The following is a 20,408-nucleotide window of genomic DNA, read 5'->3' as shown; positions in this document are numbered from 1 at the left end:
ACTCCACCACAGTGAGACTATCATCTCTAAACCTGGAACTAGTCCTTAAGGCACGTCGAGTCCAGCTCGTGCCGTACATGTGCATTAGTCTGGAACCAGGTTACTGGTCTGGGGTGCACCCAGATGGAAGCTTTGGCGTTCTCCACACTCTTCTGGCTGATTTTGAAGCTGTGGTGGGGCTAACTTGCCTTCACATGGTCAATTATAGACTTGGGATGTGCATAGCAGCTGAAGCTAGTTTTTAAAGCTTGACGACTTTTAAGGAATTATATATAAGGAGAAGGAATATAAGGAATTATATTATAAGGAGAATTCCTTTTAAGGAATTATAAACCTTACTCCTCATATTTTTTACCTTCTGGTGTCTATCATTATGCCTGACTACTGACACTTTTTTAACATGGGCACCAGCCAGTAGTTAATGGCTTCAGTACCACTGATCTGGACTGTTTGAGCATTGGCAGCCTGCATGCGAAAGGGGTATGTATTCCTGTCTGCATTCCAGCTTTTTAGAAGAGCCAGGATCTACTGAAACCAATGACTGCGAAGGATATGGTAGGTCACAGTTTTGCATGACTAGCCACATAGCAACATGGTTTCATGCAAAGAGTTACGCTTAACAAATGCATTCACAATAATCACGGTTGCCACAAAGGGAGAAAAGATCAGTTCTGGGTGATTTGACTCTTCGGTGTCAAAAAGGCAGTGTACGCTTGGTCCATCCTGCACCTTAGACCTTGGGATGTACAGCTGCCTGCTAACTCGGGTGAGGTCCAAGTCTCTTGATCAAAATTCTGGGGCTCCCCGTTGTCTCGCCCTTGTTTTGGTCTGGATAAATCTTTGGGTTGTTGGGTGAGAAGTGTTAAACTTGGCTATGTTGTGTATTTCTGGAAAGTAGGCTTTGAAAGAGGAAAAATAAGCTGGGTGTAAAAGATTCCCCCCCTCCTCCCCCCCGTATGTGCTTAGTGACAGCAAGCCTTTCTCCCACGGTCTGTGCGACTCGCACGCTGCCCGAGATGTGTCCGTGCCCTGCGCAGCGATTGCCGCTGTGCGGCGGGAGCGGCGGCGCTCGCCCCGCTCCGTAGACGGGCGCGATCCAGTCCAGCGCTTGAGGAGCGCTCCGGGAGCTTGAGGCTGAGCTCTCCTGCTCCTGGAATATCTGCTGTTTCCTGATGTTGGGGGACTCAGTGGTGCTCTGCTTGCCCTCGCAGAGGGTGTTTGTCTGCGGCTCGGATTACTCCTGCACCCTCTACGCTTGGGAACGGCGGGCATTTCCATTTGGAAACAGCCCTTTCAGCCCAATCAGGGCAGCGGATTGCGGAGCTGGAGTTGTCCGGCGCTCGTTTATACTGAGGACGAATATTAATCAGATTTACTCTGCAAAAAAGGACACAAAATATGCAAACATGCAGCTTGCTGTAAACAATGAAATTGAAGGCTGCTGCTGCTCTAATCCCTTGAATACTGGACCTTGCTTCTCCTGAGCAATGCATTTCGGGATCTGCAGGAAGATGCATGCAGTTACTGAATGGATTTAAATCGTCCCCTGATGTATTTTTGGAAGGGGCCAAGAGGACTGGTTATTAGTTATATGGACGCCGTACGTTCGCGGAGAGAGATGCAGGAGCGGGGTGGAGAGCTGGCGTGGAGCTGCTGCTGCTGAACCAGAGGCTGGGGGCTGCATAACCTTCCCGTAATCCTGGTGCGCAGCGGAGCGACTTGGCTTTGGAAGGGGGGCCCAAGTGGGCTGTGACACAGGGTTTTTTTTTCTTTGGTATTGCAGTGGCTTGTGGTTCTGCATTTCAATTTGCAGCTCCAGAAGTGCACGTCTCCTGTACCGCCAGCCCCGGCAGCAGGCAAGGTACGATGTCTGGGCTGAATGTTGCCGCCTGAAGGGAGGAGAGGGGAGGGAGACATGTACCTTCTGGACAGCAGCGAGCCGCCGGCCGCCGCCTCTCCAGAGAGGATGCAGCGGGGGACCCCCCAGAGGAAAACGGTCTACCGCATCTCCGTGACCATGGTGAAGAAGGAGCTGCTAGGGCCGGAGGGAAGCCATCCCGGGCCGGAGCCGCCCCAGCACGGGCGGCGGGGAGGGAGCCAAGCCCTGGGCTCCTCCAGCCTCACCAGGGCCGGGCTGCTGCTGCTGGAGGAGGAGGGCGAGGAGGAGAGCGAGGAGCAGGACAGAGTGCCCAGCCCCTGCGGCTTCCGCAACTTCAGGACCCTCAGCACCGGGCAGCTGGAGCTGGGCCGCCTCAAGGTGCCGCGGAGAGCGGCGCAGCCCTTCCCCGCCGAGCTGACCTTCAGGTGGCCGCGGGAGCCGGGCGCCGCCGCGCAGGGGGCGAGGAGCAGCCCTTCGCCAGAGGAAGCTGCTCCCGCTGCCGCCCTCGCCCCTCGCCAGGGCCCGTGCCCAGGCGCCGGGGAGCCTCCGCCAGCGGCGGCCACCTGTGGCGGGGCTGAAGCCGGAGCAGCGGCGGAGCCGGCGGGGGAGCAGGCGGCAGCTACGGCTGCCTCCCCCGGGGGGGATGCCGGGCTCGGGGCCCGCCGCTCGCCCGCAGGCCGCTCGGGCGAGCCGCTGCAGCTGGGGGAGCAGGGGCAGAGCCCCTGGCGGCAGCCGGGCCTGCTGCGGCGGAGCTTCAGCTTCAGGCACTGGAGCGGTGGGGAGCTGCTGCGGCTCAGGGCGCTCACCCGGGTGCGGCGGCACAGCAGCTCGGGCTGCCTGCCCGCACCGCCCGGCCCTCCGCCGAGCGAGGCCCCCGGAGCACCGCGCTCGCCGCCCGCCGCCTCACCCGAGCCGCCCGCCGCCGTCCCCGAGAAGCGCAACACCCTGGACGTGGGCGAGGTGCTGAGCAAGGCGGATCCGCTCTCCGAGCTGGAGCGCTGGGAGCGCAGCAAGAGCAAGAACCGGACCCTGGATAACAGCGACCTGCAGCGGCTCTCGGAGCGCCTGGGGCGGGACGGCCCCGGCGGCAGTGCTGCTGCCCACGAGCACCGGCTGCTGCGCTTCTTCAGCGGCATCTTCGCCCGCAAGGACGGTACCTCCACCCCCTTCGGCAGCCCCCACGGCCGGTCCCCGCGGAGTAGCTTCTCCAGGTCCAGGGCTTATTTTAGCAGCCTCAGGAGAGCCACCGTGGATGTGCAGTCCAGCTCCGAGAGCATCAATGGGTCCCCTCACAAAGGTGCCCTTTTTTTTTGCGATCTGGGAGGCTTGATGGAGGGGGAAGCAAGCAGGTGCATTTGCTGCAATGGTTCGAATCAGGGCTGAGGGATGGTGGTGCCAAAAGGCCTTTCTACTTGAGGAAAGGGAGGTGCTGCATTGGGAGTATGCAAACTGGCGTATTTGTTTTGTGCAGCAGGGGATATTGTGTATTTGGAGATATTTGACAGTGCTTTCTTCTCAGGTGCATAGGCTGGTGGTTATGATGGAGACGGATTGGGCTGCGTGCCTCGTGAATGGAAAAACACTCAGGGTGGCTCATTGTGGCTGCTAGGACAGCGGAGTGAGGCGAGCGTGGCTTGCTCAATCACGTAGCAGAAGCTGAGCTCCTGGGTTGCTGTGTGCGTACATATATATATAGGTCAGTGGGTGGCTGAGTGCTCTGCAGCACTTGGGATTTCTCCTTTTGCAAAGCCTTTTTGAAGAGGGGTTACAATGGCCAGAAATACATTTGCTAGTGTTGTGGTGGGTGAATATTGCTGTAAATGCATTCAAAATGACAAACCTCTTCTGTCACCTTGATTACAAAAAGACTTAAGAGTTCAACGTTCTTGAAAAACAGAACAGCACAAACTCAAACGATGCTCTGAATTATTTGACGCAGTTATGTATAAATCGGATCTTGAATTAGCCAAGTGTTGCTAATGCTAGATGGAAATCGGGTTGAGAATTCTGGGATTCGTGAATCTTTAGGATTCAAGAGAAACATGAAATTTAAGCTTACTGTGGGGTGGGAGTCGGGAATTGGCTAGTTTGGTAAGGATCTGAAAGGGTCGTGGTATGCTTGACTGAGACATGTTCAACCGGAAATGCTGGTTATGGAGCTTCACTGTGAGACAGCGTCTTTTCTTCCTAGCAGTGCCTTTTTAATGTTGATTAGGTATCTGCAGTCAAACATTTAACTAGTAATCATACTAGCCTTTGAGCACCAAGTGCTTATCAAATGATCTGTAAGCTGCTGCATCTCTAAAACAAACAAACAAAACCTCTCAAAAGGCCAAAATTCTCAGTTAGAAAGATTAAGCTTTCCTTAAACCACAGGTACAACAGAGGATTTTGCAGAAATCAGAGTAGGTTTTTATTGTAGGGAAGTTACAGCAGGAGATGCTTCTCAGTGCTACCAACCCACTGCAGATCCAGCGATCCAGAGGTTGTGCTACACACGGAAGACATTTGGCGTTCGAGGCGTGAGGAGCACAGCTGCCTGTTTGGACCTAGTAACTGAGGGGAGCAATACTTTATTGATGTAGAGGCATTTCTGTGGGTTTGTAATCATCTTGACGGAAACTGTGGTCTGACCTTGGTTAAAGGTTGAGGTAACCACAGCAGAGTTGCTTCATACAACTGTTTATGCCTGTCCTTTGCCAGGGACATGTTACTCGAACGTAACAGTGCACGATCCCAGACCTGGAGAACAGTCTTTCTACCTTGGGATAGGTTTAAGACTTTAGTTAATCAGTAACTAAGATGTGCGGTGTTAAGATGTCCCGGTGAGGTTTTCCTCTATGTGCCAGTATCAAATCTATCTGTTAAAAGTAAGCTTTGTGTCCTGTTTTCCCTTGCATGGAAAAATGGGTGTCCCGGGCAGGAAGATGCGGTTACATGTCGGAAACTGTGTTGCAGGCTTTTGTTACAGGTTAACGGGCCTGCAGTCAGCATCCGTATGCCACTGTCTCCCCTTTTTTCCTGGGAAAGTGCATTTAAGGCTTTTGCTATCAGGAAAAGTCATTTTGCCCAAGGAGAAATTGTACGCAGAACCTCTGTGCACGGTTTGGACTGATGCTTGTTGGTGTCGTTCTGGAAAGCCAAAGTTTTAAGTTAACTCGTTCTTAACTTCCTCTGTTATTTCTCAGGAAGAAAAAAAATGCAAAAGACCATTACGATTAGTGCACCAAATATTCAAGTACGTTAAGGTTAGAATGAGTTGCTGTTCATCCAAGACTTCTGTGCAGGCTGTTTTACCCCTTTTAGTGGTTGTGAAATTGGTGTGCTCTTGGCAATCCTGTGACTGCAGTATTGAGTAATGGTGGATGATGGAAACACAAGTGGAATCTCGATTTTAATGTTTTTTCCCCTGTGTTCCTGGTTGTAAAAAGAAGTTCTCCTACTCAAAACTTGCCTCCCTTGTGACATTGGTATTCGGCATGTTTGGTGCCATGTGTGAGTTATTTGGCTTCCTACCTTCTGTAAAAGGACTGCCTAAATAAGGTCTGTGTAGAAAGCAAAAGTTTAAAAACTTGTATTTGTTACCATTATCAGCTTGAAATAATTGCTCAGTCCATACTGAACAATTTGCTTGCATGCTATTTGTTGAAAATCTGTTCATCGTTATCATAGCCAGGTAAAATACATTAGGAGAAGCTGAAATTTTAAAGCAAAAGAATGAAGAATATTTAACTGTACCTGTTTTTTGGTTTTGTTTGGTTTTCATTTGTTGAGGAATTTCTTTGTACTACCAGTAAATTGTCCTTGGGCGTTGGATGTTTTCCATGTTTTGGGAATTGTTGCGTTAGATGACAAGGTGGCTTTTTTTAAGACCTAACTCCTAGCTAAGATGAACTGCAGTTCCAGGTCACTTAAGTGTCGATCAAAATTTTCCCTAAAAGTGAACTTTTAAAAGAAATCTGAACGCACAGATGGGGAGGAAGCAGTGACCTGTCTGCCAGGCAAGGGGGGGGGGGGGGCGCGAGGGGGAGGTCTATCTTGTGGGTATTGTTCAGGCTCCGTTTTTGCAAACATTGCAACATGTTAATGTAGTGACTTTTAGACCATGGAGGCGATATCAGTAATCAGTCTTGCTAGCTTTTGGCTAGTCTATCAGTAATCAGTCTTGCTAGCTTTTGGCTAGCTTTCAGTAGCACAGTAAAAGGTCGTCAGAGCACTCTGTAGAAACAGTTATAAAGCTTTTTGTCTAAATCTTTCTTTAGAAACCTTGTGTTCAAAGTAGTAGTGAATTAGTAATAATAGAGATGCAGGGCTTACTCTGCACTTCAGTGTGTTTTGTCTGTTTTGAAATAATCATTATACAGTAAACTAGTTCTATACCAGTGCTAATCTTCCAAAAATGGAGCGTTTTTCTATTTAAATATCAATTATCTACCAGGTTTTCTTGCCACTGATTTTAGTAGCCTTACGTCATGGTATTCAACTTGTAAATTCATCGATTTGAAATAAGAGAAGTTCTGCCGTATTTTCCCCTCCCTTCTGCCAACTTAAATGACCTTCCTGAAGTTGAGGAAGCAAGAAAGGCTATTTCTGCCTTCAGACTATTTAGGAGAACTTGTCAAGGGAAATGTGGTTCCTCCGCTAAGCTTTTTTCCCCTTGAAGTCTTATTTTATAGTTCTTTCCCATTATCTAAGAAACTATTGCTCTTCTGGAGGAAGAAGATCATTCTGGGGTAATGTGGTCTTAAAGTAGCTTTTTCTTTTCCAGTGGTTTTAATTGGTTGCTTTTGTTTGAATATAATTTTATTTCAATACCGCCCTTCAGGATTTGTTAAGCAGACTTGTGGCTCAAAATGGTAGAGCAGCAAAAAGAGTTTTGAGGATTACATTATGGTGAACTGCCCTTCTGATTCCCCACCACCACCCCGACTTCAGAGGAGTTAGCTTTAAGCTCAAATTCTCTGCAATTTGTAGTCACAGAAAATAGGTGGAAGGAAGCTGGAGAACAATCTGTGTTGGAAGCCCCCAGCCTTTTTGTGTAAAGCTTCACTTGAGGTGATTGCCTGTATTTGCCTCTTCTTAGTGCAGCTCCTTGTCATCTCTTCCTTGTTAACCTGATACGGTTGCTGCTCTTCTGCGCTGGTGGCATTTTCAGCACCAGCCCAGTAGACTTTCTGTATGCTCTTACGGGTGTGCAGGTTTTGGGGCGCTTGAAATTTGGGGAATATGGTGCAAATGTATTGGAACTGGTTCCTCGTAGTTCCCTTTGTTGTAGTTGATGTTTTTTGGTCATGTGCTGGTACAAGCATGTTAATTTTTGAGACTGTTTGGGTGGTCCCCTGCTTTAATGGACTATCTTCTAGGATTTATCTAGCTGTTCCGCTTACTGTGAGTGAGTGGTGTCCAGACATTGTTATGAAAATAAAATCTAGCAGATAAAGGGATTGTAATCATCTTAAGCATTGTCAAGAGTTGGATAAGAGGGTTTTTTTTATTATTTATTGGGTAGGTCCTCTGTCAGGCAAAATGAATGCCAGCTGCACGGCCAGATGATTAAGAACTGAACTGGTATTAAGGTCACTGGCTGAAATAGAGAATGAGATGGATTAACGTTTGCACAATATTGAAATGTATGCCAGATGCTAGCAGTGATGGCCTCTGTTTATCTGTTAAAATTCAAAAGAAATGTAGAATTTTAATGTTGCTCTATATTAAGTTGACCGTTTAACATATAACGGTGGTAGTGGGTAACTTCCTGTGCAGGGCCTTGGTTACGATAGGTCACTGAATACTTCTGTAGAAGTGTTGTACAGGTATTCATCTCTGTTCATCTCTCAAACCAAGCACTGTAGATTAAGTTAGCAAATCTGGCTTGAAACCTGCTCCAATTGCTTGGTTACCTAAGTAAGCAAACACAGTGCGTTTGAATGAACCTTACGTACATGCTGAGAATACAATTTGTACAAGGAGAAAAACATTCAAACCCACGATATTCTTGTTCCTTTTCTCCTAATTGCTGGCCCTGAATTGCAGGAGACTCGATGTGACGCCAAGGATAAGGTTACTCTAGACCCACCAAGATTAGTGATCAGTTCCAGGCTTAGTATCAGAGCATTTGATCCTCAGAAGTGAGGTAAGTACGTGGAGCAGCATGCGAGTCCCTTGCTGAGACCAAAGGAGAGGTTTAAGTTGCTCATAGGTGCTGCCTATTAAAGGAGAACTTTAGGCTTTGCTAGTTTAGATGTCAGCAGTTCTTAATGGGATGTAAATAGAAAATAGACTGGCTTGTACCAGATGGTAAACCCTTTTCCCTTCTGTAGTTAAGCAGTGAGAACTTTCAGTTGATACGTTTGACAAAATACAGTTTCAAAGCAGTGTGTTGCTTGCCCTGCAAAACATAAGCTCATTAGCAGAGTGTTACATTCAAATCTGTAGTTTCCAAGTTTAGCGCTGCAGAATTTGACTGGTGTGTCTTCTGAACGAGCAGTTTGGCTCTTTTCTGCAAATCGGAGCTTATATTTTGATCCTGCAGTCTTCAGGACCATTAGCAGCTTCTGTTTAGTACTGATTATTGAAGTACAACTGGCAGCTAACAAATAACTTGTGAAATAATAATTAAAATAGCATGTGACTGTTGCTTCTTTTGGCACGGTTCTAATCTTAAAAATAGGTATTGGGCAAGCAGAGAGTGCAAATGCATTTCAAGTATGTGCATATTCGTCTTTACTTTGAGCCAAATAGGGTTAAAAAAAGTCATTAATGCAGACTATTAATGTAGTAGTGTTGCTTTTGATAATTAGTGTTAGGATTTCCCCTAGGCAACTGCAGTAAACACACAGTGAAAGGAGAGCTCTGCCAAAAAAAACAGAATGGGCTTTTTCATGTGCGAGGAAAAAGAAACGTCAGTATATTGAACTTGGGAAACTGTAATCTATTCTGTTCATGAAAAGCATACAACATAAAGCTATTATCTTGATGGAATTTTAAAATGGAGCATTTGATGATTTTGCTGTTTCGGATTGGTATATAATGACAGCGTTTGACAAATGCTCCTGCTGTATTGACAAAATAGTACCAAATGTTTTCTTACAACAAAATAAGCAACACAGACCATAAAGATAATAATCATACAATGCGTGGTAGCTTCCTAGAGTTTTTGTCCTACTCAGAATATATTATTGAAACCTAAATGATGGGCCTTATTGAGGTTCTCCTTGCAGAAAAGAACTAGCAGATGGAGCAAGTCTGAGAGACCCGGCTTTCCTTAAGGACACAGCTGCTTTTTGAACTCTGCCAAGGCCTGCAACCTATGTAAACTCATCCATGCAGGAGTTTTAAATGAAAAGGAAACCCCTTGTGAAAAATGGCAGGTTTTACAGTTAAACCGGAAAGTAAATGAGCCGTAGTTTGTAACTGAGGCCGATTTACTGCTTAGCTTCTGTAATAGCTGTAAGCGTTTTGGAATGGTTGAGGACTCATGGGCCACACATCTGCCTTGGGATTCAATTTCTGCTTTAGTTAGTCATCTTAATCTTGACCAATATAATTTGAAGGGAGATCTGCAGAGTGGGTTCTTTTAAGGTGATTCTTATCTTCATGAATAGTACTTGTTTTCCTGTTTTGACTTCATTTCTTTGAGGTTGCACAGGCAAAGATGTAAAGGTCACTTCTCTGAAGTTGTAACGGAGATGCTTTCTGTAAGTAAATTAAAATATTACAAAAAAGTCTTTTTGAGGACCTCCCATAAGATCTGGCCATAATGTCAGAGACAGTGATTGACATCAGCTTTTCTCCCTTCTGAGGTCAGGCACCTCATTTCTCTATCTCTTGATTGTGAATATTTCCTTTGGGTGATATACAAAGTTATTTCTAAGAAATACGGGAGACATTATTTATAAAATACGAGGCCCTTTATCTGTAACTTTGTTTTTATTAATTTGGAGATGGAAAGACGGCATTAAATAGTGCTGTTAAATAGCGACCAAAGTCAAAATTTGGCTACTTTGGTTCTTTTTATATCAAACCACTTTTATTTTGTAGATAAACTGATAAATGTGTCCATTCAGCTTCTGGACTGAAAGTGAATTTCAGCCTTGGAGCTACTTAAGCAGAGATAATCTCGAAGTTTTCTTTAAGTTACTGATTTTCCAGGGCTAGCAGAGGGTTCGTGTTCTTCACAGCATCCAAAATATATAAAAGTTTTCAATGCCGATGAGCTAAACTTACATTTTGTAGATAAAGTCGCATAGCAGAGCTTCCCTTGCTGGAAGTTTTAAGCACCAGTTTTAGCAAGTTAGATCTGAAGGGGAGATAAAGTATTGTGCTGGCTGCTGCCAGCTCCTGGCATTTCCAAGTTATTTATAATAGCTCTGTAGATGTTTGCGTGTATTTGCTGGTAGGCTCGTCTGCCTAGATGGATAGAGAATATGGATTTCTAAAAACATTGTGCTTGTATTGGCCTCAGGGTGTGTGTGTGTATAGATATATCTCTGTGTCTGTATTTTTTGAGAAGAGGATTCTTAATACTGTGGTGCATCTTTTTTTTCCTGCTTGTAGCCATGTGGGGAGTCACTTAATGGCAGTGCTATGATTAAGACATGAGGGGAAAACTATTTTAGGAAGCGGATGCGAAAGCACTTAGCGTGGTTGTATTTGAGATTGTATTTGTAGGGATATGTAGTGTTCGAGGTGCACGCACTCCTTAACCAGTCTTGCTGTTACTTTCTGCAAGTCCTTAAGTTGTTCAGGTCCTAGGAACATGATGTTTGGTCTTTGTGTTGATGTGAAATTACTCTGTTACTGTTCGTTCTTACTATTAAGTGGTACTTCTTTTTTTAGATTGAAAGCTGAATAAACAGTGGCCACATCAGCACTTCTAGCATCGCTCTCGTGGAGCGTTCTTACAGAGACGTTGCTCTCCCTGCAGCTCCCGAAAGCCAAAGCCGCCTTTGGGACGAGCGTCAGGATTACATACCGCCTGAAACATCCTCCGCTCCTCCAGGGCTGCTGTTGCGTTTCTGCCGGGGATATGGACTGCCTGGGGAACTGGGATGTTGACCTGGCTGTTCCTTACGCAGTGTCCTAGTTCAGAAGCTCTTCTGTTCAGAGATACAGAAATATTTATGTTGGCAAGGCAACAGCTTTTCTATCTCAGTCTCCAAATGGGGAAAATCTTGCGTTGTGGTTGCGGGAGATGCAAGGTTTCACTTCTCCATGGTTCTAGTTCTGGTTATTAAAGCTGCTGAAATTGGACGGGTGATCCTCTTCGCCTCTTACAGGGAATTGTGCACAGGACCTGGGGGGGGGGGAAAAAATTACGTTTTCTAGCCTGAGTGACTTGAGTTGAAAACCACCTGCTCTGTCAGATCCTTGGCAGTGAAAAGGAAATGAACACAGCCACGCTCTTAAAATCTAGGTTTTTTGGCTTCCTTGCTCAGGCTGCTTTTTTTCGCGATGGTATGGTAGGTCTGTACTGGCTACGTCTGGTGTCCCTTTCACCGTGTTCATTTCCTCTTGTCCCCCTCTTCTTTGGCCATCCCGCATGTCTGTTAAAGTGTTTTGCTGTAATTCCTTCTTTCTTCTAATTCCCTTTTCTATTTTTTCCGGTCCTTTCTGTATGTAACTTTGTTGCCAACTGCCCGGACTTGTGAAACCCCAAGTATTGTGTAAGGGGCTGGGGTGGAATTTTTTCCTACCTGTCGCTGGTTTTGCACACTGACTCCTAGCTTCATTCATCTTTCCTTGACGTTAAAGATGTTCATTTTCACTAAGCAGTGAAAAGAAACCAAGGTGTGCAGTCTTGTTATCTAGGGACACTGCCCAGGTGAGAAACAGATCCATTTGTCTGCCTTGTAATCCTTTCCCCGTGAGCAGATAGCATTTTATCCTTCTTCTGTGTGGAACTGGCTTTAGGCTTCTGGGATTTTTAGGTTTTGGATAATGAAAATCTCCGTATGAGCAGCTTCCCTGTCTTAAAGGTATTCTGCTGTAACCTTTCGAATAGAGTTGATTTTAAGCTAAGTTAAGCAATTATATTTCTTTTCAAATGTGTAAGTTTGTATATTGTAAAGTAATCCATCAGGTGTGTGTCATGCCTTTTTTCACTGCTTCATTCAGTGGCAGGTGCTGTAGTTCAATATTTTAATTACTCTGTAAATGTTTGCAGGTTACTTTGAAGGTGTGTTACTTGGTGATATTGAGGGGCTAGAGATGTTAAACTGCTTCACTCAAACTCTGCAAGGCAGGTATGAATCTGGCATCTGGCACTGCTGCTTTAGGTGGCTTCTTCACAGTCTGTTCAGACATGCTGGTAAATGAGGAGTGGAAGCCTACCTTGCTTTGGGACGTATTTATGTTGTGATGATGTTCTTATATACCTTCATATTGGTCCCCTGTCCCTTCTTCCTTGCCTGGGCAGGTCTGCACACCTCCATAGGTCAGAGGTTTTCTGCTGGTTGTCCAGATCAGCTTTTTAACTTCATGATGCATGTGGTAAGCAGGTGTCAGCGGTGCCAGGTAAAGTGAGTAAAAACATGTGTGCTTTCTTCTGGAGGTGAACCTTCCTTGAGTTATTCATATAGCTTTGGGTTAGTCCTTAACTGTCTCTTTTTCTGTCAAAAAAAGAAAAAAGTTATACTGATGTCCTGTTAGTTTTGTAACTACAAGTGACTTGTAGATGTTCTTAAAACTGAACCTTAGCTGTTGAATGTCTGTCCTTTTTTGTGAATGGAGGTTGCATCATTATACATGTAAGGCTCATGAAATCAAAAAAAGTGTTTGTTCTGGATAAATCTTTTTTTCTTCTCCTCCTCCTTGCCTTGGAAAACTGATTTGCTGGAGAGAAAGGCACAAAGGTTTTATTTTATTTAAAAAGAGCTTAGTGGTCACTTGAAACATTGGGTCCAAAGCACCTGAGAGCTTCTCTCTGCCTGCTTCTGACCTCCAAGTAGAGCATAGCTAGAGATGCGTTCAAGTTCCCTTGCTCCGCTGCTGTGTTTTGGAGAAACACAGCTGCTCTACTGGTTTTGTGTGGTGCCCCCCTGCCTCCCCCCGGGTGATGGCCAGCCGGGCTAGTGCTCCGGCTCCTTCTCCGGGTGCGTGTGGATGGGGTCAACTGAGGGCTTCTCCTCACCCCCTCAGGTGAGAACGGAGCTTGGTGCTATGGCGTTACGCACTCGCACCAATGCTTGAGAAACACCTTTTGAGAATTTAATTGATAGCTCAACACCAAATTAGTCCCCTTTTGCTGCTGAAATAACTCAGGCAAGTGCATTTTCAGTGTGCTGTCTTGCACAGGCTGCTGATACCCAAGAGTTAATGCTAATGGCACAGCGCTAGCGAAGTTTTCATTTCTGCGTGTAGCTGTGTGTGTTAGGATTGTTTGCTGAGTGTCAAAGGAAGATGGTAAAGTTAAATGACTTGTTCTGAAAAAAGGCATTTTGTCAGTACAGTGTTCAAAAGTGTATGGAAGTTAATGGCCTCTTCCAACCACGCTTACCGTGGTGTTGCAAAGAATGTTTCTGCTCAGATTTAACTGGAACAGGCAGCTGTGAAAGGTGGTGGCGGCTTTTCACACCTACCTTCCAGAAGCCATTGATAACATACTGTGCAAACAGGCTGTGCTCGAGTAGTGTGGAGGAAGAAGCAGCTTGAGCGTATAAGTGGTTAGTTTTATGTGCCGTTTGCATGGTCTGTATTAACGAAGGGAAACAATGCGGCGTATCGACTGTTTTTTATAAGGGATGGTGCTGTCTCTCTCTTTAGAGCCGGACCCTTGGACCTCTCCTGTTCCAAGCACAGCTCGGAGGGGTGGGTTAGATCTGCCCAGCCTGTGAATCTGCTCCAGGTGTCAGCTAAATGCCATTGAATGCCAGTGGTTCCACTTGAAATAGCTTTTATCTCTTGTTCACTTCTAATTTGTTCTTAAATAAAATCTAAGCATATTTTACGTTGAGGAAATACCTGGATATTGTGGAGCTAGCTGAAAAGTCTGAGCTTAGCACGGATAGTGATATTTGAGCTTCTAGTTTTGCCCCGAATGAGGAATGCAGCTAATAATGCAGATGAACTTCAGATTTTGAGTTTGATAGGGATGATGCTGTCTGGGAGAGGACATGAAGTTACCAAGAATTTATTTTGAGTTTCAGTTGAAGAAGCTTCCAGGATCTTAACAAATTAAGTCACTTTTACTCTCCCATAGCATGGATGTGACTTAAACTCTATGAAGCAGATCTTGTATTCACTGTTCTGTACCTTTTAATACTTAGATGATTAGGCCCTATATTTCAGATATTATGTTTATCATATGCATTCTGTATATTCTTTCACTTTGTAAAGAATTTTGTGAAGGATTTTTTTTAAGGCATTGCCATCTTAGGGAAACTTTATCTGCATCAAGACAGCTAAGGAAGAAATATTGCTGGAATGCCTGTGTTTGAGCCCTTTTGATCCCCGCTTGGCTCTGTGTGACCCATGGATGAAGGGCTCCTGTGAGTGGAAGATATTCCTAATCTTCCAGGATGCTTAATATCTAGTTCCTTTATTTTTACTTTGTCATTCTTTCTGCTTTGGTTCAATCCTAGTCCGGGCATTAGAGCAAGTACATAGCGTTCAGTGTTTTCCTAATATAGTATAGAGGTGTAAGGGGAGTACTGGCATATTTTCCTGCACTGGAGTACAGAAACAATGACACAAAACTATGGCAAGAAGAGGGAAACTATGGGATCATAGAAGTATTTTGAAAGAAGTCTGTTGATAGGAACAAACTAAAGCTATTTGGAGTGACTGAAGATAAAATTAGAGTAGTTTGCAAGCCTAAAATTTGACAATGAAAGACTTAAAATCAGCACGGGTTCAGATCAGATAGCTGAGATGTGTTTGGACCCCTGGCTGTGTACAAAGATAGGCAAGTAGGCTTGATGCTTACCTGACTGATGTAGGTATGGGAATGTTGGAAGTATGTTTAGTCGCATTGAAAACTCAGTTGCGGGAGTCTTTCACCTCTCTTTCCCCTTCTTATCTTACGGTCTTGTGAGCATAATGGGTGGGAACCACAAAAGCAAAACCATATTGTTGATTTATTTTCTGTTCAGACTTGAATGTGTTTGAGTTTTTTACCTTACAGTGGTTGCCACTGCCTCTTCCGTCAGGCAGCTTCATGCTGGCGAAAGGTCTGCAGCAGCAGTTACTTATTCAAGGTATTTTGGTTTCTGTGTGAGTGAATTACCTGCTAATTTAGTTAACCTCCAGCCATCTGAATTGACTCTATTTTTAACCTGAAGGGAGGAGACTTACCAGTCCTCAGGTGCTAGAGGCTGGTCATAGGGCATTGCAGTCATCTTAAGGCTTCTTGTAACTGTAACTTCCTTCCAGTAAACAACACCGATACTAAATCGATACAACTGAAGAACTTTTTTTTTTGTTCTAGAAAGCATTTTGGGTTCATTTCAAGTTGAATTTTTTTCTGCTTTGGGAACTAAATGATTTTCAGTCTGGTTGTGCCTGTAAGGTAAATCAAAATGGTTGCTATGGTATCATGGTGCTGTAAAACTGTGTAGTTTGTAGTTTGACAGGCAATGTCGTTCCATATATCTATGCTTTGGAAATTGGAGGTAGGGGAGAGACATCCCATTTTCTGTCATAAGGCTGGTCAGCTGTGTGGCCTCCTCATGAGAAGGTACATCTCCTCATAGAGAGAAGATGCAGATTTTTCTACTGTGATTGCTAAGTTACACTGTAGTGATTAAACCTTGCCTGGTGCAGAATTTCCTCTCCCTCTTCGATTATTTGCAACTGAAGATCAATTTTACAGGGACAGAACGGACACCAAAGGCAGCCAGCCAGGCGTGGTGTGTAGCTGGCAGTGTACACGCTTGGTTCCTGCGGGCTGGAGTTGCAGAGACCATGCTTGGATTTCCCGCTGTGAAGGAGAGCCCTGCGTTCAAAGGTCAGGAGCAGCAGGGCAGGGTTGCAAAGGAGAGCCAAACCCTGCTGCAGTTTTCTGGCCAGAGCAGCTTTTGAAAAGGACTCTGATACCGGACTATAACAGAGCCCAGACTCTGAGAGACGTAAGAAAGTTTTTATTTATTTATTTTACGTTTATAGCCCCAAATGGCCTACCCGTCCTAGCAGCTTACTAACAGAAATGTAACATCTTATCTTCAAGGACAAGAGGGATTAAAGTATAGATCTGTTTGTGTCATACAGGTACAGATGCATCTTCAAGGATTGGTCGTTTTTCAAACAGTGGCTTCTTGTGCTCAGTGTTCATCATCCAGAGCCTCCTGGGTAAATGAGCAGCACTCTAAAACCATTCATGACTTTCTGCAAACTTTTCACGTAAGGCTCTTGGCCAGAGTAGCCACCAGTATTTTCATTATCTATGCTAGATGCTTTCTTCAAGAAGAAAAATTTTCTACTGATGGATTTTACCGAAGCTGTCTATGGGCAGTTTTAATCTGATGTGTTTGAAAGCGTGCCTGATGCAAAGAGCAGTGAAATATTAAGACTCGGTTTGAAAGGGACTTTTGTGTCCTTTTCAAGTTCTGAATTAAGTTCAAAGGTCTGAAAGGATCAAGAAACTGGTGGGTTTTTTTACCTGGCGATTGAGAAGCCTGTTAGTCCTCTTCATCAGCCTTTTTCTTCCAGTCCCTTGCTGCAGAAATTCATTCCCAGCAAAATTCCATAAATTCTTGTTGGCCCTTCATCTGTTGCAGAAAAAAGTTCCTGTGGAGCCAGATGTTGTAACTGTCTTTCCCTCTTCTGACATCTCCCTACTTCACACAACCACTAGAAATTGCACAAAACTAATGTGCTTGTTATTCACTGTCTTAGGAGCTCCAGGACTCAGAATGAAATGGGTTTCAGTTGCTGTGTTGCATACAATTTTCCTTTCAGTAACTGTTAAGTGGTATTATGTTAACTTGTTATGGTTGTGTAGCCTCTTTTCATCAAACCCGAGGTTCAGTTGCAGATGACCTATGTTCAGTTACGTGTTTAATGTACTGTATGTGAGCATACCATATGACCCAAGCTTAACTTTGAAATCCCTCTAGCTCCTTAATGTGCTTGTGGGTCTTCACCTAGGAGTCCTTTTCCTCAGATGAACTAGAAGAGAAATCAGCACTCTGAAGGAAATTGTTCTCAGAGTAACAGAATAATTTCTCGAAGGAGAAGCGTAGGCAACATGCACCAAATTTTTGTGCAATATCCTCATATGCCTTTTTTTGTTGGAAGGTGTTGGGACTGCTCCTCTTTATACTTAGGAGGTGTGTTCCTGTCACAGCTTGTCTTAACCTCTACCCTTGCGAAGTATGCAAGGAATTGCCTGATAACAAATCCCTTTCCATCCCCAAATAAAGAAGAAATCAAGTGCGTTTTAAGCATGTATGCTAGCTTGTATTTTTAGGGCCTCCAGTTTGAGACTTTGACTGCAATGAGTCTTATGCTTCCTTTATCTAGTGTGGTTAAAGTATAAAAAAGAGAAAATATCTATTTCTTGTTAAAGTACTGCTGATGTAAACCGTTCATATCCGGGGGATTGGTTGCATTTGGTAGTGGAAGACTGAGTTGGTTATTACATGCTACTCACAAAAAAGCACATAATCCTGTTTCCACGAGCACAAGATTTAAAACAGTCTCTGCTGTGGTTCTGGCTTTCTTCAAGGTCGAGGCTCTGTCCCAAAATACTTTGCCTTCTGTGGTGGTTATGCCACGAGTGTGTTGCTGAAGGTTTCTGAAGTGTGTGTGTGGATGATGCTGATGATGGGGACTGTCTTTTTTCTTTCCTGGCTTTTCCATTCCTCCCTTCTCTTGTGTCTGCATACCCATCTGCTTGCCAGCCCGCCTGCCCAGCTGCTGCTGAGTCAGTTGTCTCTCCCAGGGCTGACTGGTTACCAGAGCCCCCCAGAAGCTTGTTGGGCGTTAGCCCAGCTGCGGGCCAAGCTGGCAGGCGCGGGAAGTCCTCCCTTTGGACAGTGGTTTTTCGGTTGGAAAAGTAGAGGGATTTAACTGTTCCTTCCCTTACTGTACAGGGGAGATACTGTTGTATGCAAGAAAACTTCATCAAGGCTTGTGTGAACTTTACAGCATAATTGCATGGGGTAGCTGATGTGCAGATTGCTCAATGCATAAAATTACTAGTAGCACCGTTCTCATCTAGTGTACGCACTCCATTACACAGCTTTGCATGGCTCAAACTCAGTGTAAAAGTTTCTCTTTGGTCCAAGCTGACAGGTTTCTTTTTTTTTCCCCTCCAGAATAATTCTAGGAATGTGTCACTGCAGTCATCACGACTAGCGCTGGGCTTTTTTGTGTGTGCTGTCCTTTGTCTGCCACAGTCGTTCCAGCACGGCAGCCTGCTTCAGTAACGTGATCTTTCTTTAGGGGAGGACAGTGGACATGTCTTGCAGTAAAAACTGGGTAGAAATCACAGCTACAATAAAAAAAAAATATATTTTTTATTTATATACATCTGTGTATATATTTATTACGGTTAATAAAATGGAATTCTTTATGTCCTTTTGGTCACGCACAGATTTTTACCTTTCATAAATACTTGAATAACAGCCGTAAGCGTTGGACGTGAACTCGAGGAGCTTGAAGTGACCGAGCGGAGCGGATGAATGATCAATGCGGGTCTTGCATCTTCTGCAATGTCGCCAAGTGCTTTGTTTGCTTTAGCAGCTTGTCCTATCAAAATGGGCCGTGTTCCTCCTATCTGCTTGTTGGTTCCTGCGCTTCAAAGAGTAACTCGTAATCTCAGGACCTTTTAACGGGTATTTTGAGTGTGTAGAAAACTGTTTAGTGTACCCTTTACTTTAGTCCTTTAATCATTTTCTTTTTACTGTTGTGACTGCATCCAGTACTTTGAAGAAAGCTTCCATTTCAGACCTGACACGGCTTCTGTCCGGGAAGATTTTTCCATCATTTGTTCTAGTAAGATACTTATGAAATTGTCACTGTGCTACTGCTTTAGAAAGGAATAGCGATGTTAGCACTGGCATTTCATGAGTGGCCTTGTCCTGGATGTTGTGTGTGTTATAAGGTAAAATAGAAGATGTCTCTGAAAAAGCAGACTTTATTAAAAGTTTCTTTAGACCAGAAATACATAGCGGTACAATGAATCAGGATGCACGGTTTTCCTGATCTTAGTTCCTAGCTGTCTTCCACCTCAGTGAAAGCTTCTGCAGTATATTTCCACATTCATCAAATAGTCACGGGCAACAGAAAGTACTTGTATTTATGTACCATTTGAGTGCCATTTCGGTTGTGTAAGGCGGGGGTGTTTGTAACTGGTGTTACTCTCCTCTTTCTGCTGAACCTAGGTCTGTGGTTCAGTTTCCTTTGTAATTTCTTGTTTTACCTGATCTCCTTGGGATTCCTGTTCCTGCGACCAGCTGAATGGTTTTCGGGTGCTTGAAGCATCCTTCCTCCCACATCCTTGATGAAATAAATGTGCATTTAGCTTGTCCAAGCAATTTCTTATTTTTAGACTTGGACACAAACGGCGTCCTTAAGGGACCTTCATGCCTTCAGCAAGGAGGCTTTAACCTGGCCAGTGGCCTTGACTGCCAGCAGAGGTGCTCTGGGCTGCTTGCGTGGTCAGCGTGTGCTGGTTACCACAACCACGGTGGTACTGGGCAGCTACTTTCCTGAGATCAGCTAGCTGTGATGGTGCAGGAGGGTAGCCGTAACTGCTCTGAAGTGGTCTCTGTAGTCCTGGGATCAACTTCTGTGTGGTTTCAATACTGGAGCCAAGTTGTCTCCTGCTAGCTCAGTTCACAGTGGGACAGTAGTACTTGCCTGCCCGCTGCTGATCCCCTGGGTGGGTTGAGTTTGTTGACCAGTGTGGTCAACCAGTGGTGCTGGCTGCAAACCACCACGAGTGTCTTGAATGGTAGCGACTTCGAGGTGCTGGCGTACAGGAAAACCCTGCTGCTTCCAGCCTGGGGATTTTCAGGGCACAGGATGCCCTCCCTATCCCTTAAATACAGGAATCCTCCTCCTTAGCAGATGGATCTAGATTAGTTTCAGATGATTACATACTTCCCTCTTTGTGTTAACACTGAATCCACTATGGAGCAAAGTCTCAGAGTTTGGCTTCATAGTTTAGTCTGTATATAACTTCAGGAGAGGTTTCCCTGATGCACAAAGGCTGCCCTCGCTTGTGTTCAAGCCGCTTGAATTTGGCTGATGTGTCAGCACATGTATCCTTTTCAGCTGACTTAAGGAAATTTTTTTTTAAATCCCTTGCTACTTTTTTCATGTTTTAGCATTATTTGGGGATTTTGTATATCGATATAGGTATCTGTATATACGTATGTAGATACAGATATAGCTGTATATAGCTATCCTTATACTTACGTATAATATTTATATAAATCTCTTCATATAGGCATTATATAGATCTTTACACACAAATATATAAGCTTATGCATATAAATGCAAAATTTCTGTAAAAAGGTCTGGTTCCAGTGTCTGTATTCCAAGCAAGCTGCTGTTTTTCTTTTTATGGGGCTTGGAATACAAG

General features: G+C 44.6%; 1 protein-coding gene across 4 annotated transcripts in view; it reads left to right on the top strand.

The window, feature by feature from the left end:
* Positions 1–20,408, top strand: part of AGAP1 (ArfGAP with GTPase domain, ankyrin repeat and PH domain 1) — a 394,511-nt gene that overhangs the window by 82,044 nt on the left and 292,059 nt on the right. Inside the window, exon 1 of one of the 4 annotated variants that reach the window (XM_064515404.1) lies at positions 1,153–3,176. The exons of 2 other annotated variants lie outside the window; for them this stretch is intronic. In XM_064515404.1, the coding sequence (XP_064371474.1) occupies positions 1,880–3,176 (1,297 nt within the window). In that variant the 5' untranslated portion in view covers positions 1,153–1,879. Of the gene's footprint in view, positions 1–1,152; positions 3,177–20,408 lie in introns of those variants that run through there. One more of the 4 variants, XM_064515405.1, reaches the window with a different exon arrangement.

The sequence above is a fragment of the Dromaius novaehollandiae genome, chromosome 7 (genome assembly GCF_036370855.1).
Source record: "Dromaius novaehollandiae isolate bDroNov1 chromosome 7, bDroNov1.hap1, whole genome shotgun sequence".
Classification (NCBI taxonomy): Eukaryota; Metazoa; Chordata; class Aves; order Casuariiformes; family Dromaiidae; genus Dromaius; species Dromaius novaehollandiae.
This window is presented reverse-complemented; position numbering and strand designations above follow the sequence as displayed.